At 35.6% G+C, this 18,587-nt stretch overlaps 1 protein-coding gene and 1 pseudogene across 1 annotated transcript; both read right to left on the bottom strand.

Annotated features, from left to right (window-relative positions):
- Positions 1 to 259: 259 nt before the first annotated feature.
- LOC105803414 (pentatricopeptide repeat-containing protein At1g08070, chloroplastic-like) lies at positions 260 to 6,890 on the bottom strand (annotated as a pseudogene).
- Positions 6,877 to 14,149, bottom strand: LOC105785597 (uncharacterized). Its single transcript, XM_012611711.2, has 12 exons — positions 12,566 to 14,149; positions 12,136 to 12,270; positions 11,908 to 12,052; positions 10,467 to 10,736; positions 9,930 to 10,191; positions 9,402 to 9,568; positions 9,175 to 9,285; positions 8,712 to 8,763; positions 8,523 to 8,632; positions 8,301 to 8,429; positions 7,821 to 7,910; positions 6,877 to 7,657 (listed from the first exon to the last, which is right to left on the bottom strand). Exons 1-12 carry the CDS (start codon positions 13,960 to 13,962, stop codon positions 7,127 to 7,129), a joined length of 3,399 nt encoding a protein of 1,132 aa, XP_012467165.1. The 5' UTR covers positions 13,963 to 14,149; the 3' UTR covers positions 6,877 to 7,126.
- Positions 14,150 to 18,587: the final 4,438 nt, after the last annotated feature.

The raw sequence follows: 18,587 nt of genomic DNA, 5'->3' as shown, positions 1-18,587 counted from the left end.
TACTAATTGGCTGAATCAAAAATTCTATAAATTTTATGGTAAGTAGATATATGAGTCTAGTTTCAGGGAAAATTTACGGAATTAAATTTCGAGTTCTGTAGCTCAAGTTATAATTAATTTAGTAACTGCTGCGCGATTGGACAGATTTGCTGTAAATAGTGAAATAAATTTTCAAACCTAGTTTTTATGCTCCGAATTAGTAAGATAAGCTAAGTAATGCCTCGTGCTCGACTCCAGAAACGGTCTCGGGTAAGGGGTGTTACAATTCTGTATCCCCATGAATTCTGCAAGCCAAAAGCAAAACACCCCAAACACCATCGTTTTTTGGTATCGGCATCTGTTGAACCATATCGAAAGCTTGGTTGAGTAATCCAGCTCTGCCTAGCATATCAACCATGCAAGCATAGTATTTCACCCGGGGGCTTACGGAGTGCTTTTTCATTTCTGCAAAACATTTCCTCCCTTCATTGATAAGACCGGCATGACCACAGGCGGATAACAGAGAGGTAAAAGTAACATGGTCTGCCTTAATGCCTGTTTGTTGCATTTGTGAGAAGAGATTCAATGCTTCTTTCCCATAACCATGCATGCCATACCCAGAAATCAGCACATTCCATGAAGTGATATTCCTTTCTGTAGGAGGAATATCATTAAATAACCTGGTAGCAGTGTCTAAATCTCCACATTTAACATACATATCCATCAGGGCATTGCAGAGATTTGCATCGATTTTAATCCTTTTATAACAAAACCGTGGAATTTCCTTCGTAGATGTTGAGAGCCTAAATAAGCACAGGCAGAAACCATGAATCAACTTTGTCACTGGATTAGTGTAATCCTCAGAATCCAACATCACCTCAGAAAGAAACAAGGCTTCACTAGCTTGACCATTTTGACTGTATCCTGAAATGATAGAATTCCATGAAATAACATCTCTTTCCTCCATCAAATCAAAAACCAGTCGAGGTAAGCTCACATTGCCGCATTTTGCGTACATGGCAATAATTGCATTCCCAACAAAGAGATACTTTAAATAACCATTACAAATGGCATAAGAATGAACTATTTTAGCTCTCTTGATAATCCCCAATTGACCAACAGCAGAGGCAACACTCACAATTGTCACTGAATCTGACAAAACACCGTGAAGTTGCATATGTTGGAACAACAGAAGAGCCTTATCCGGCTGTTCATCCTGTTCATAGGCCGTGATCATGGCAGTCCAGCTTGTTAGAGTAGTAACTAAAATCAGTTTGTTATAAAGAACGCTTACTGTTAAAGTAGTTAGTTACAGTTAGTCTGTTAAAACAGTCAAACGGTTACGTACGTTTACCTATAAATGCATGGGCTTTCTGCATGCATAACAAGAAGAAGAATTTTCCTTATTTCTTTATTGTTTTCTTGTTGTAGTTTAACATGGTATCAGAGGTGATCTCCTTTTCAATGATTTTTACCTGAAAATCTGCTGTGCATTTGTCGAAATGGCTTGCAGTGCTGCTGATGGTATTATCGACAGTAGGTTGTTCTCTACAAAGAAGATCAGCATTCTGCTTGATGACAGTAACTACTTGCTTTGGAAACAACAGGTGCTTTTGGCTGTCAAAACGCATAAGCTTCAGCGTTTCTTGGATGAACAAGATCCTCCCATTCAGTTTCTTGCTGATGAAAATGGTGGTTGTTGTGAGAATCCAGATTTTGTTCACTTTGAGCAGCAGGATAGTGCACTTGCATCATGGCTGTTATCTTCCATAAGCTCATCTGTTTCGCCTCATTTGATTGGCATGGATACAAGTGCTAAGATTTGAAGGCACTTGTCACCTGTATGGCAAAAACTACCTCCAAGTTGATGTATTATCGTCGGACCTTGCATTCCCAGCGCAAGGGTGAGTTGAGCATGAAAGACTTCTTGGTCAAGATTAAAGGTTGTTGTGATAATCTTGCAAGCTGTGGTGAGATTATCAGTGAGCATGAGCACATCACTGCGATTCTAAATAGTCTTTCGCCTGACTATGAGTCTATTATTACAATTGTTACATCGAGTCAAATTCCTTACACTGTTCAAGAGGTTACATCCATGCTTCTTGATGCTGAAGCTCGACAACAGCTCGTGAATACTGAAATATCGAGTTCTGCTAATATGGTATCTCATCAGTCGTCTGACTCTACAGGGGCTAGTGGTTCGATTCCTGCCTATAACTCATCATCTGCGAGTAGGGGGCATGGGCGTGGCCGGTTTCATTCAAGAATCCAGTGTCAGTTGTGTGGAAAGGCCGGTCATTTAGTTGATCGCTACTATCATAGATTTGATTCATCTTATAAAAGTAATAACTATAGGCCCCCCCCACAAGCAAATGTCTGTATGGTTGGGTCTGGTACTACTTCACCTTGGTTTTCTCCTCCTCAGCCTCAATGGAGTCCACCAGGTTGGTGTCTTCCCACTCATCCATCATCTGTTTGGACTAATCCATTTGTTGGAAATTCTTCGCAGCAGGTCCCTGCTCAAACCTCATCACAGGCATACATAGCAACACCTGAAACAGTTGCTGATAATGCTTGGTACCCGGATTCAAGTGCTACACATCATTTGACAAATTCGGTTAGTTCCATTGGTGATAGTCAACCCTTCAAAGGACCAGGTAAGGTATTTGTTGGAAATGGTTCAGCTTTACCTGTTGTGTCTACTGGACAGTTGTCTTTATCCACTCAATCTCGACCTCTATACATGCGTTCATTGCTTCTTGTTCCTGGCATTACTAAGAATCTCTTATCTGTCTCCAAGTTTGCTAAAGACAATCAGGTCATGTTTGAATTTTTCCCTAATCAGTGCCAGGTGCGTGATTTGAAGACAATGGAGGTTTTGCTTCATGGCTCTGTTCATCAAGGGCTGTATAGACTTCATGTTAATTCATCTGCTGGGGCACATGCGTCTTCTAAGTCTGCTCACTGTTTTACGTCTAGTGTTAAACTTCCGCTTAGTGTTTGGCACTATCGACTAGGACATCCCTGTCGTGCAAAGCTTACTAAAGCACTTATACAATGTAATGTTCAGTTTTCTGATAGCAACAAATTTGTCGATTGTACTGCTTGTCATCTTGGTAAGGAATGTAAACTTCCTTTTTCAAAATCATCTACTACATATACGTCGGCTCTACAGCTTGTTGTGGCTGATGTTTGGGGACCAGCTCCAATTGCCTCTAATGGATTTCGGTATTATGTTGCTTTTACTTATGCCTATTCTTGGTATACTTGGCTGTATTTTTTGAAGAACAAATCTGATGTCTTCACAGTGTTCCCTCAGTTTCATCGCCAAGTTGAAAGAACACTTGGTGCAAAGCTTCAGTCTTTACAAACAGATGGGGCAGGGGAGTTTCAGGCATTGAAGAGTTATTTAAACCAACAAGGTATCGTGCATCGTCTTACTTGTCCTTACACGTCAGCTCAGAATGGCCTTGTTGAGCGCAAACATCGACAGATTGTTGAGTCAGGGCTTTCCATGTTAGCTCATGCTTCAATGCCCTTGCTATTTTGGAATGAAGCTTTCTGCACTGCTGTGCTCTTGATCAACAGGTTACCCTCTCATCCATTAAATGATACCTCACCATATGAAAAGTTATTTCAAACAAAGCCTGACTACTCCTACCTTAAAATCTTTGGTTGTTTATGCTTTCCCAACCTTAGGCCGTTTACCAAGTCAAAACTACAGTTTCGATCAACACCATGTGTTTTTCTTGGTTACTCCCCTTACCATAAAGGTTACAAATGTAGAGATTCCAATGGCAAAGTCTATGTCACCCGTCATGTCACCTTTAATGAAAATGTTTTTCCATATAATAGTTCTTTCTCAGCAACTACTACACCTACTCCACACGTCAGTACTAAGCTCTTAGTTCTACCTACTCCCCATGCACCATGTCCAAGTACACTGCCTACACCTCCACCTATTACCACATCTACTTCTACTACACCTGTCCTGTCACAATCAATACCCACCCCACATGTTTCTATCCATAATATCTTGCATAGTCCACATGCGTCCACATCACCTATGTCAACTTCCCAACAACAAATCCCTTCTTTACAACCTGCAACTATGCCATCGTTACCTCAACAATCAGTGCACCCACTTCCACAGTTATCTACTAATACTCATAAAATGGTAACCCGAAGCAAAGCTAGGATTTTCAGGCCAAAGGTATACCTTAGCATGACGGATTCTTCACCCAATGATCCTCCTGATATTCATACAGCAATGACATATGAGTGTTGGCAGAAAGCAGTTTACAATGAATTGCAAGCTTTGACTAGCAATAATACATGGACTCTGTGTTCTCTTCCAGAAAATCGACAAGCAGTAGGGTGCAAATGGTTATTTAAAGTCAAAAGGAAGTCTGATGGATCCATTGACAGACACAAGGCTTGGTTAGTCGCAAAAGGGGTTTTCTCAACATGCAGGGTTTGATTTCCATAATACGTATAGTCCGGTAGTGCGATCTTCTACCATTCGCACTGTTCTTTCACTTGCGGTTATGCAAAAGTGGTCTTTACGGCAAGTTGATATAAACAATGCATTCCTTAATGGAGAGCTTACTGAAGAAATCTACATGGAACAACCCCCTGGTTTTGAAGTTTCTGGTGTTGCTGGTCAAAGGTTGGTCTGTAAGCTAAACAAAGCTCTATATGGGCTGAGGCAAGCTCCCCGTGCCTGGTTTCAGACTCTTAAGGAGTATCTTGTGACGCAACTTGGGTTTCTTGGATCCAAAGCTGATTCTTCCTTGTTCATACGGGTGTCTGAAGGAAAGCACCTCTTACTTATGGTCTACGTCGATGACATTGTGATCACTGGCAGTCATGAAAAGGATATAGAAGATGTTATTCAACGCCTTCATAGCAAGTTTGCTCTTAAGGACATAGGAGAACTTAGTTTCTTCTTGGGAATAAAAGTTCAGCGCACGCCCCAGGGATTGTTACTAAGTCAGAAGAAATATGTTATAGATCTTCTTGAGAAAACTGGAATGCATGGAGCAGCAGCAACACCAACGCCTATGGTAAGCATTCCCAAGCTAGTAGCCTTAGATGGTAGCCCGCCTTTCTCTGATGTGCATCTGTATAGGAGTGTTGTCGGTATGCTACAGTATGTGTGCATTACCCGACCGGATTTATCATTTTGTACTAACAAACTTAGTCAGTACATGAGTGCTCCAAGTGAAACTCATTGGAAAACACTCAAACGTGTCTTACGATATTTAGCAAGCACCATGGATCATGGACTATGTCTTATAGCAGGATCACGAGAACTGGTAGCTTACTCTGATGCTGACTGGGCCTCATCTGTTGAAGATCGTCGGTCTACATCTGGGTATGTGATATATCTTGGTCCAAATCCGGTGGCCTGGTGTTCAAAGAAACAGACGGTGGTGTCTCGGTCATCTGCTGAGGCAGAATATCGCAGCTTGGCCAATTGTGTATCTGAACTATTATGGATCCAACAGTTGCTGAATGAAGTTAAAATGCCAATGTCCAAGGTGCCAATCATCTGGTGCGACAATTCATCAACAGTTTCTGTCGCTGAGAATCCCACACATCACACCAAGATGAAGCATGTTGAAATAGACCATCACTTTGTTCGCGAGAAGATTCTTGCTGGTTGCCTACAAGTTAACTTTGTTCCCTCAACTCAACAAATTGCAGATGTCCTCACAAAACCAATCACACCGAAGCTGTTTTCAAGTTTCAGACATGCTCTTAGAGTCTTAACGACAAAAGAGCTTTGTAACTCAAAAGACAAACAAGCAGAGGGAATGTTAAAGTAGTAACTAAAAGCAGTTTGTTATAAAGAACGCTTACTGTTAAAGTAGTTAGTTACAGTTAGTCTGTTAAAACAGTCAAACGGTTACGTACGTTTACCTATAAATGCATGGGCTTTCTGCATGCATAACAAGAAGAAGAATTTTCCTTATTTCTTTATTGTTTTCTTGTTGTAGTTTAACACAGCTAACAAGATCCCTCATTGGCATTTTATTGAATATCCCTCATTGCATACATGGTTACTAAAGCAGCCTCCACATGAAAATCCAAATCAAACCCAGTTCTTATAACATCCTCAAGAGCAACTTTCCCTTCAAGAACCAAGGATTTTGAAGCGCATGTTTTAAGAACAAATCGAAAAGTGTAGTTTTGTCAAGGGCCAGTTTGAAATTCTGTTATTAGTTGCGTTTTAATGGTAGAATTGTTAGTTATACGGCGAATTTTGGGAGAGTCGGTACGGGGCGTTTTGTATTAGTGATACGGGTGCGTTTTAAGTCATTTAAGTCAAACCGGGCGTTTTATTAGACCAGCTGTCGAGATAACAGCTAACTGTATTTCAATTGTTGCAACGACTTTCTCAGCCATTAAAACAGCAATGTGGAAATGGGGGTGGTTATGCCTTCCGTTATGGAATGAAATTACTGTGTTTCTCTTCTCCGATCTCTCTTTTCTCTCTTCTTCTCTATTCTCTCAGTCAGTCAAGATCTCCACCGTATCAAGTTATTGGGACGCATAAGAGGATATAACTCCAACGCTTCGACGTGGCAACCACCATTCGCATATGCCCAAATCATTGTATTCCAAAGAAAAGAATAGGGCTTATCACCACGGATAATATCGAACAATGAGTGAGCACTGTTGTGTTCACCAAATTTGGCATTTTTTATGATAATTTGAGCACCCAAATGAGAATTATAATTGATAACGCCTGAAATAGTAAGAGAAGAGTGCACCTGTTTGAGTGAAGCCAAGCTGTTGCAGATATCAAGGAGCCCATTGTAAACGTTCTCTGTCAAGTCAAGAAATGAACTGAAGGCATATGTGGATTTGAATAAATGTAGATAAGAAGGGTTTAGGCAACGCATAATTTCAAAGTGAAGATCAAAGCAATTCGTACAACAGGTATGAACAATCAAAATCTTACAAAATGGATCTCATGATCCATGTAATTCATATTCCTACAATAAAAGCACTAGGCTGTGGTCTTTTTCTTTTTCCTTTTACAGTATATATATGATACATAATGAATTAGACAAGGGATCTATAATGTCTTGGCCATAAAAATCTCGTATGTTACAGGTTAATGGATGCTGAGGCTGGATCAAGAAATCTGAGATGAGTCAACCTGGCTCCAGAGCTTCTCGGCATATGTTTTATCTTCTTCTTTCTCCTCTACGACATAATTAGTTGCTTCGTTTACTTCCTCGTCGTCTTCATCTGATACCTCTTCCGTCATATTTTCTGTAATTTCTACTTCTGCAAGGCTCTTTGCTTCTCGTTCTGAAAGTTCAGCTAATGCCTCCCTCATAGCCTGTGCTGTTGCTGGTCTGTCTTTTGGCCCGTATTTTGGTGCAGGCACAATAAATGGTAAGGCAACATCATCCAACTTCGTTCTATTTTGGTTAGCAATGCACTTGGTCTCCATTGGAGGAAATACAAATATGATACCAAGTTCATAGTTACAGACGTGAAGCCTTGAAGTGGAGTTGGTCTGAGCAAGTCCACTAGCTTTTATCCCAACTGAACTGGAAATAGGTCTTCCCCAGGCAGCTGCACTAAAATTATGAGACCCACAGTAAACCCAACCAGATGAAGATGAGCTTGCCTTGGACCAGAAGCGCCTCCGTGCCACCTGCTTGGAATTTGCATTTTATTCATTAACCTTTTCCCCTAAAAATATTGAATTGTGCAAGCATTTGGCAATGTGAAGAAACAATGCTAATATAAACAGGCTCCAGATGTTTGAATTGTTTGTTCAAGAAATTTTCTGATCATTCAAAAAGCAGATAAATTACCTTTACGTGCATTGGATGCCCTACTCTATTCGAGGGAGAAGGAATTGCATCATGTAGTATACCCACATTTCTCAATCTTTGCCATGTTTTCTGAACAAAGAAATGTATGATTAACAGAAGTGTGAAAAAAAAAATCCAGGAAATTACAACTGTTACACATAGGGACAAGGTGTGTTGTTACAACTTGACACAAATTACCTTTTTGAAGACTAACATATCCCTATTTGTTGGACCATCAGTTTATAGTCCCAAGTCAACAGACTTTTGCCAACCATTTAGATTTAGATCATTTAAGTACTGAGTTCTAATCCATAGTTTTGGTAGACCTTTGCACTCTAGGAAGGAAGAAACATATGTTCTACCACTAGTAATGCTTTTCATATGAAGTTGGAGATGTATCATGGTTCTTTTGGTCAACCCAGGATTTAAACACTTGTCAAGAAAAGCTGCACACTGAGGTCACGGTAACAGAGACCTTACCTCTGAAAAGCAAAGAATTCGCCTTGAAGGAGAGATGCCAGAACATGCATTTTTCACCTGCTCAATAGTGGGAAAAATAATTCTAATGGATGGATTTCTCAATTCTTGACTAGTAGTCCAGCAGCCCCACTGTCAAGTAACACCATATTACTGTGTGTACATACATATTTAAGAGCATGATGTTCAACATTTCATGCATAATACCAAATCAATGTAAGTTACCTCTGGATCAGACTCCTCTGAATCAAAAATTTGTGATGACTTCTTTCCAACAGATGCGGCAAAAGCAGCTAGAAATGGTGCACTGACAGATGAACCAATTGAGGATGCACCTTGAAAACAAAAGATATATCAGACAAAACTAATAATAAGACAAGTAGGTTGCTACATTTTGAAGGGAAGAAAAGTTACCATAAATGAAATCAGACTCTTGTGATTCAGGCCAATTGTATTGACCTAAAACCTATAAAAAAAAGGAGAAAAAAAAAAAGAGATTTTAAGATAATTATCAAATGTTTCCAAGTAATATAACCTCATAGAGATACATCATACGATTAATTATTTCATTCCGTATGACTATATCTACCAAAATGCAGGGAAGTTTTTTATTTCAGACACTGACCAGAAATGAAGATTCAACAATCATTTTGCTAGCTTGAATATTGTAGAAACAAGCAACTATAAAAGTGCTAGTAATCATTTAGTGGTTTTAACATACAAATACAGCATGAAACTGTATTTTGAAATGCAGATTTGCAATAATAAGTAATAATGGCGTATAATTAACACCAGCAGTCTAGAATTACAATAACGCACAAAATGAAATTCATAGAAACATGACTATAATTTGGAATGAAGCCACTAAGTTCATTACCTCTTGAAGTCGCCAAAGGCCTGTACACCTCTGAACTGAAGCAATGAGAGAGCATAATGCAGCAATATTTTGATCTTGCATCATTTTTGACATATCTAAAAAACTTGGCCCCTACACAAATCAAAACATGTTAAATAGCTTCATTACAAATAAGAACAGATACCATCTGTGATACCACAAGCTATATAACATGATAGCATCTCAAATAAATAGCCAAAATACCATGCCTGTAACACATGCAGTATCAACTGTACTTTCTTGTTGTTCCCACCAAATGTAGCTGTAAGGGCTTCTTCACGACATACATATCCATGAAATTCAAAAAATCCAATATCCCATAACGGAGAAACCCATTTTGCGACATTCCGCGGCAGAAAACCAAGTTGAATGCAATCTATGCCAGCCACAACAAGAAACATAATGAGGGGAAAAGGGCATTAGCAACAAATGGCTGTGTTAACCCCAAACAGTTACAACAATTATACAAGTTCATGATGGTGGTAGCTAAGATGAAACTTTGAAGTCTATAAAAGTACCAAATCTCAGTAAACAATAAATATGTTAGCAACATAACTCCATATCCACACGGTTTCCGATAAATAAAGATGATCTCAACTATGAAGCAGCCACTAGTTTCAGTTCTTTTTAAAGTAACTAAACCACGGAACTACTGATACATCCATACTATGTAAAGTGTATCTCATGCACTAACTTTTAAATGGTCCAAAGTCTAAATCAAGTTATCAGAAATTTACCTCCTGAAGATATTTTATCAGGGTTAGGAACAAGAACACTCACAGCATTCTCATCCGCAGGGATGTTTGTGTTTCTTCTCAAAACAACATTTAACATCCCATTTGTGTTTTCACAAGTTTTGCCAAGAAAGAGCGCCAGTTTCTTAAGTTGTGCACCATTCCTGTCTGCTGTAGTGCGAAAAAGGTGGCTTAAACCAACCACAGACGCTTCAACCAGACCAAGGAACTTCGCATCCAATGATGAGGGTGTTATCTGATTAGCCTGAAATGATAGAAAACAAGGCTTCTTCCTATCATTGAACCTAATATAAAATACATGTAAAACACCAAGGACTAGCTCGTCACACAAACACCAAAAACCTACCTCCATCTTAAGATTGAAGCAATACTTTATGAATGCCATATATTCCAATTCATATTTTATACAAGGAAATAGTCAAAACAATATTAAAAAAGGTGAGCCAGCTTAGCATTCAAGAGTCCACTTCACGGAACAAAATAAGAATGGAAGAGTGTTAAATGTGTGGGTTACGATACCTTCAATGCTCTGTCTGAATGCATTCCAGGTACAGAAGCAACCAGGTATCCCATAGCATTGGTAAAGTCATAATTAGTCAACTCAACAATCCAATGAGACTGACCAGGTACATCAACAATAAGAGATGCCATAAAGCCAGCTAGCAGAGCAGCGAAGTCAGATCTTGAATTATTCATTTCTCCATAAGAAATTGAAAAGAGAGACAAATAATCAGGTTCCCTTCTACGCGGAAAATCTTGCCACCAAACAGTGTTGGTTACATTCTCCCACTGCAGTATCCAGAAGTGCTAATATAAATAAATAATAAGAACTAAGCAAGAACAATATGAGCATAATCGAAAAACTAAACAACAAATAACTGCAAAAAATTGAACAGCTAGCACTTTTCTGAGTAAAATAAATAAATAGCCAGCATTTTCATAGAGAAATCAACATAACATCTTTCCAAGCAAATATACTCAAGTATCCAGGCAAATTTAACCCACCAATTGACATCCCACCCCAAAAAATTGAGGAAGTCTACTTTTTACAGAATAAAAATCCCTACTGCATCAGCAAACTTCAGGAATAAGGTGATTTGTCCAAAATTTGGCTTCGATTATTATGGTGAAGAGGAACACATATGCATAAGACATGCATTCTTGAGAAAAAGAGATAGGGACATAGAGAACTCCATCAGTATAAAAGGAGATAAACCAAAAATTATAGTCTACTACTGTTTAAAACATCGTGATAGAACTCCGATAAACAAAAACATTGAGGTAACTAAATTATGAAAACAGAACTTACATCTGCACGCATCTGCCATGTCTTATTTAACATACAGCAAAAACATAGTTAAAAATCAAATCACTAGACATTGTCAAAAAAAATGTAATTACCTGTTTTGCCACTAAATTAGCATTAGTAATGACAGCACCGATACTTTTTTTCTCTTCACAGGACAAGCGAAGGGAAGATAGTATACATGTTGTCATTACTTCTACTAATTTAGTTGCAAAAGGAGGTAGACTAAATCATATAGTCCACCACTGTTTAAACATCAGAATACAGAACTCTGATTAAGAAAATATTGAGGTAACTAAATCGTGAAAACAAATCTTACATCTGCATGAATCAGCTATGTTTTATTTAATATATAGAAAGAACAATAAAACATACTCCCTCTGTCCCAATTACAATGTCACAGTTGACTTTTATGGATCACTTTTTTTAACTTTAACTTCAATTATTTTAAATATTTTAATTAATTAAATTTTATAAAATATATCTAAAACTATTTCGTTGAGATTTTTAAAATGTATATCAATAATAAATTTTAAATAAGTCAAAGTTGAAAATTTGTTACCACCAAAAGTCAAATGTGACAAGTTTATTAGGATGAAGGGAGTGGTTAAAAATCAAATCACTGAACAAATTGACATAAAAAAAAGTAATAACCTGTTTCGCAACTAAATTAGCAGAAGTAATGACAACACGGATACTATCTTCTCTTTGCACTACAAGCAATTTTGGGTGATGGCAAGCAATTCCCCGTTTCTTGAGATCATTACCAAAAGCGATAACCTCAGGGAAAGGGGGAAACCTAATACAATGTTGGATTAGAATTAGGGAAAAATGCCAGTATCAGCTGATATAACTTTTAATATGCTCAAGTAAAATACTTACACTGCAACCAAGTTTGGAAATTCAGGGAAGGGTATGGAGGTTCTGGCATCAGGGCTTGAGCTCCAACATCTCTCAGCATTATGACGAGCAACTGTTACAGGCAGATGGCAAGGAATTTCACAGTGCAACAAAAACCTACCAAAAAAGACTATTAGGTATGGATACAGAAATTATCATGAAGAGTATGTAGAATTTCAATATATTGAGGGGAAAGACAGGTAACTCAATTTATCACAATGGTATCACAAAACAAAATTAACCATTCTTTTTGGTGTAGAAATATGTAAAGGTATAAAACCAATCATGTAAACTTTCTACAGAAACTTGGGTAGTTATAGCAACTCTAACTGACTCTAAACAGGATATTCTGAGACCTTTTGCCGGTGGAGACTAATATATAAGGAGAGCAAAACAAAAAGAAAAACTTTACCATGAAATGTCACTTGTAAATGTAGCAATAAATATCTTTGAAATGCTTTCAACAGGATATAGAAGTTCTCGCAAGGAAACAACAGAATGGTGATTTGATGAGCCACTATCTGAATAAGCAAGGCGATTGAGGTAAAACATCTTCCCAGGTGCTGAACAATAGTTTAATGAAATCTTGCTTGTCCCAACACGATCAACGTCAGGATCATTTTCCTTCTCGGGAACATTTATTAATGACATCCCGCACCTGTTATTGGCAGCAACGTCCTCACCACTGCATTCAACAGGCCCCTTACTACATGGAAGGTCACTAGGTAAAGGATCACCAAATAAATCCTGGTCTAACTCTGAAGTTGCCACTTTTCTAAATGAATTAGACTGCAGAGGTTTGTCATTTTTATTAGAAGATTGTGGTTCCTGCCTGAAAAGTGGAAAGAGGCTACTAACCTCTTCTTCACTGCCTATTGCACATTTCATCCTATCACTTAATGTCAACCCTAGAAATATGTTCTGTCCAGAAGCTAAAATGTCACATTTCCTAATGCAAGAGATGGGGTCATCACTGTGCAATATACTCCGGCACTGACTTAAAATAAACTTGGCTCTCCCTATAGCATCACTAGATTTTGATCCAGAGAAATTCCAACCTCTATTCATCTCCTTCGCTGGGAGGGCAAAAACCCTTTTGTTCCTCTTTCCACTTGACATTGTTCCTTGGGAATGTCTTGATGAAACCATTGCCCCAAGTGACCGTGGCGTCCCACCAGTAACCTCATCCAACTTGGAAAGTATTTCCTCTTTAAAAACAATCCCTTGAATAACAAAACCAACTCGAACCCGTAAACTACACTCACTTCCATTCCCACAAACAAGCAAAACCTCGTCACCAGCAAACAATTCTCTAACCATACCCCGTTTAACCTTAACCTTATTCACATAAACCCCATTCAAAGAAACCCTAACCCTAGAAAACCCTAAAACTTCTTCCCCTTCTTTATCTTTCTCTTCCAATTCATCATCATACAACAAAAATCTTCTCCGAAATTCATTAACAATGAAACTAAAATCATTCGAAAAAATTGTTCCATCGAGAATAAATATTTTACGGTCAACACTGTCATATAAAATCTGGCAATGTTGCTTACTTACGAACCGACTGCCGAACGTGAAGTTGCAGGAACCATTGGCTCGACCAATAGTGTAAGGCCGGTCAGGTTCTAGGCGGAGGGATTCGATAGGAGAACCGGTTTTGGAAGAAAACAAAGGGACATCGAAGCTCTTAACTTCAACTGATGCTGATTTTTTCAGGGTTTTTGGTTTTTTGCGAGGGAAATGATGATTATTACCATCGGTTCTCTTCTTATATTTGTTTGTTGAATGAAAAAATGAATCTTTCATAAGAATTATTAGGGGAAAATTTTATTGTAAAATTTATGGGATAAAAAAGGAATTTGAAAGAAAAAAATGGTAAAATACTAGAAAAGAAATTGAGAGGGAAAATGATTGAACTGATAAACCATTGTTTATGACCACAACTGTTTATTGCCCAGCTAACTGCCCAAGCGGGAAAGGATGTACAAATTTTTTGAGAAAAATATTATGTTCAAAACTTAGTTTAGTAAAAAAAATTAAGGCATAGGATGTTCTCGGGTCTCAACATTCAATGTTTAAGTTTCGCCTAACCTAAGCTATTTTTAGTTAGTAATGTTTTATATTATATTATGTTATTTTTATATATTATATAATTTATAGTATATAAAATTTAAATATATACAAAAAAATTATAGACGGCATATTATATATAAAAATTTAATAAATAAGAATATATAAATTTATTAAATATTAAATTAAAATAATATAAATATATATTTTTAAAATTTTTAAAAAATAATATAAGCATGCATAAAATAGGTTTGGGATAACCATTTATAAATGTGGACGGATTTTTAAAAAAAAGTTAGGTCCACATTTTGATTCGGTTAAGCTTGAAAAAGCATAATATATGTTAATATCATGTATGAGTCCGAGCCGAATGGACCAAAACACCTCTATATAATTTTCCCTCTTAACTTTTATATATTTAAGCATTGTCCATTAGGCTTTTAGTAGTCCTCATTTAAAATCCAAAAGTAATAGGATTTTTTTATTATAAAAAATAATATTAAATCACTATTTGTCTGAACTTAGCAACTTTTTTTTACATTAGAACTTGGATTAGACAATTGTTCTCATATTATGACTTAAATTTTTTTTGTCTAAGTTACTCTTACATTTGGCAATTGTTCCCCTTTAGAGCTTGAACTTTAGGGTTTTATGGACTAACTTTGACAAAAAAAAGGGTTTGAGCCCCAATATGGGAATAATTATCAAGTTTAGGGCCCAACTTAGAAAAAAATTCAAACCCAATATGAGAAAAATTGTCAAATTCAAACCCTAAAAAAATATTACATGAGTGGTAAGAAATTGTTTAATTGAATAATATACATTATAATTAGAATTACACAATGTATTATAATACGATACGAGATAATATATTATGTAATAGTCTTGACTTATATGGAGTTATAGTTAATATCTTTATCGGACAATTGTTTAATCTGATTTAAATCGCGTGACCTACATCTCTCACTCGACATCAGTATAAAAAATATATGTTGTGCAACAACATTAAATTTTACGAGATTTTACAAAACTATATTAGATAAGTCGTAGGAAATAACACAAAAATTATGAGAATTTACAAAAATATATTAGGTAGATTGTATGGAAATATCTTAAATAGGTAGAAGGAAATTATTAATGGTATATATTATATTTGAACTAATTTCTTATTCATGTAATGTATGGATTTTTTGTATGTATCAATTAAAATATATTTATCTAAAAATGTGTTACAATATTCTAAAAGTACTAATATAGATAATATTATTAATTATCTCTAACTTAAGAATAATTATAAAACTAATAAAAGCGAAAGGGTTTATGTTGCAAATAACACTCATTTATCTTCTAGATATAAATGCGTGTGATTTGCAAGTATTTTAACTAGATTAACAATGAGAAAGAATTATTCCACGTTATTCTTATCCCTTTCAAATAGGAAAATGACAAATCATATGAGGAAAATGCTAAAACTATGAAAACCTTATTTAAGATAATTTATCCGTGCAATACATTAATTATTGTATGCATCAATTTATATGTATCCAATAATTTAATTTTTTATAGACTTATGAACCATTAGATAAGTAATAAATAATAATCATGAATAAAATAGTTAAAATATGTCGATTAAGTATTAGTTCGATTGGTATGAATATTGTTGTCAATACAGGAGGACGTGAGTTTGAGTGTGTTGAAGAACATTATCCTCTTATTTATGGGTTGGGGAGGGACTATATGTAGTTCTAAACATTGTGTCAAAAAGAACAAATATGATTAGACCCTATAATGAGATTGTTAATAATTACAATATGTTCATGTTTTTTTTTAATGTCATATTTTACCATTAACAATCGCAATATGTTTTTGTTTATTAAGCTACAAGCTCTCTTAGGATGTGTTTAGTATTACTTCAAAGAAGTTTTTTTTTGGACAAAAAGCACTTTTTAGACAAAAACATTCCTAAATAAGTTATTTTTTAGAGAAAATGTGATTCTCTCAAGTAAAAAAGTGACCCAAAAAGCACTTTTTTGATAAGTTAAAATTCTAACTTCTCTCCAAAAGTACTTTTGAGAAGCATTGTTAAATTAAGCCTTAATATAGTATCTACCATGAGTTTAATGAATGAAGATGTTCTCCGTTTCTAAGACTTGAAACGCTATTTGCGGTTACATCCTCTCGCACCCTAAACTCTCTTCTGCTATCTCCCTCAAACCTTTGCCTCTTGTTGCTTTACAAGAAATTTTTGACAATGTTATATTCAAATCAATTTGACTTCGTTTTGTTTTGTATTTATTTGGTTTTGAGTTTTGAAATCAAATATGTTATGCAATGATAAAAAATTGAAATATTTATTGTATCTTCGTTTAAAGTAATTCAATAAACAATTATTATATTTGTGGCGATAATAAAAGAGATAAATTTGTGTATAGAAATAGTGATGACTCAATGTCACCACTAATAAAAATCAAGAGATAGAAACATGGGGCATAGGGTATATTGAATGAAGCTCTAGTATTTGTGATGGCTATAGGGAAAATTGAATTTCATTTTGCTACCTCAAGAGGTAAGATTCCATAACCTTGGTCCCTCATCACCTCTTTACATTATGTGATTCTCTTTTTTAAGTCTGGAAATTCATATTCACAATAATTTAAGATTTTGTTTATTGATTTAAAATTTACTCATTTAATTATTACAAAAAAAATTGTTTACTTGTTTTGTGTAACCATGTTTTTATAATCATTGACTTGATGTATTGATTTATTGGGATAAGAATTTAGTACATCAATAGTATATTTTTTATTCTACAAACAATCTTAACAAATTAAGATTCTTTTTTTAATATTTACTATAGTTCTATAAGACATTTGTCAACTCCTTGCTCATGGAATCTAAAAATTCCACTAGCAATGTATTAAATAATTTCATTAAAAGTATATATAATTTTGTATTATCAAAAACTAATTACTCATTATATGTATTTAGAAATTATTTACTCATTCAATATTATTAGTCCAACACACACAATATATATATATATATATATATATATATATGTTTTTGGAGAAGATCTACTTATACTAGTGTAAAACTAAAGTGATTTTACATCATTTTATACCAACCTCCATATATAATGCTCCACTCATATACATCATGCATGTCAATTTGGCGTAAATTGAAATTTTCTAACTATTTGTTTTATATAAAAATATATATTAATATGGACAAATTTTTACATAGACATGATAGAGACCTTGAATCGATTAAAAATTTTACACGTATGACGAGCACAATATCATGATGAATTTAAAAGTTAATTATGTTGATTGATATGGGCACTATTGCCAATGTAGGAGGACGTGGGTTCGAGTGCACTGAAACGCATTATCCTCCTATATATGAGTTGGAGAGAGACTATGAGTAGTTTTAGGTATTGTGTTAAAAAGAACATATATATATATATATATATAATCAAAATTTATAATAAAATTATTTAAAAAATTTAAATTATTAAAATATTAATCACATAAAAATTACAAAATAATATAAAACCAATAGCAATAATATCTCTACTCTATTTTTTTTCCATCATTGATATATTATGTTGCCAAGTTTGACTCTTATCCTTTATTTAATTAAAAAAATTAAATAATTTTATAATAAAATTTTGTTTAATTTTAAATTTTAAAAATTCTCCCAGTAAATTCAATGATACAAATTCAATTAGTATACATACTCTGTTTAATTTTGTTTAATTGTTTTCAAGTAGAAATTCTGCTTCCATCTTCAACAAACCTCTGAAAAAATCAAAGGCAATAATTGTACTGATAAGAATTTCTATAAGCTAAAAACGGAATATTATTATATAATTCTTTGAGGTTACGCTCCCGCAACGTTAAAAGCATGGCATCCAATAACTAACGCGAAACACAATCGCGATTTAATTATATCTAGTTACATATCCTAAAAGAGTAAATTCAACTTCCGATCATTCAATTAGAATCGGAATCGTCTTGTTCAGGAACCAAAATCAAGGAAGAAAACGAGTTTTCCGGCAACTTAACTCGCTGATCGCCTGGATTTTGAACGTAAATACTAGTACTACCGACCTTTTCGCCTTGCCTCCTCCTCATTGAAACGCTAGTCTTGTTGTTGCGGCGGTGAACAACCGGAGTTCCAGGCTGCCGCTGCTTACCGTCATTATCACCATCAACAACAACCACTCTCTTTTGGATCGGCACCGTGGAGGGAGGAGTAGAGTCGAGGACAGGTGCAGGCTGTGGCGGACGAGGGTAGAAGAAATCTGTGGGGAAAAAATTATACTGAAGACCAGCCATGTGAAATTGTATTTGAAGGAA

Source organism: Gossypium raimondii, chromosome 7, assembly GCF_025698545.1.
Source record: "Gossypium raimondii isolate GPD5lz chromosome 7, ASM2569854v1, whole genome shotgun sequence".
In the NCBI taxonomy this organism is placed as follows: domain Eukaryota; kingdom Viridiplantae; phylum Streptophyta; class Magnoliopsida; order Malvales; family Malvaceae; genus Gossypium; species Gossypium raimondii.
Note: the sequence above shows the minus strand (reverse complement) of the source record. Positions and strands in the feature narration are given on the sequence as shown.

What these genes read in the sequence shown, in the direction of transcription:
- LOC105785597 (XM_012611711.2), bottom strand. Translation starts at nt 13,962, where the DNA reads ATGAAAGATTCATTTTTTCATTCAACAAACAAATATAAGAAGAGAACC. An exon ending in ATTCAGACAGAGCATTGAAG is followed by an intron (nt 10,192 to 10,466) that starts GTATCGTAACCC and finishes CTATCATTTCAG; the next exon opens with GCTAATCAGATAACACCCTC. An exon ending in GCCTTTGGCGACTTCAAGAG is followed by an intron (nt 8,764 to 9,174) that starts GTAATGAACTTA and finishes TTTTTTTTATAG; the next exon opens with GTTTTAGGTCAATACAATTG.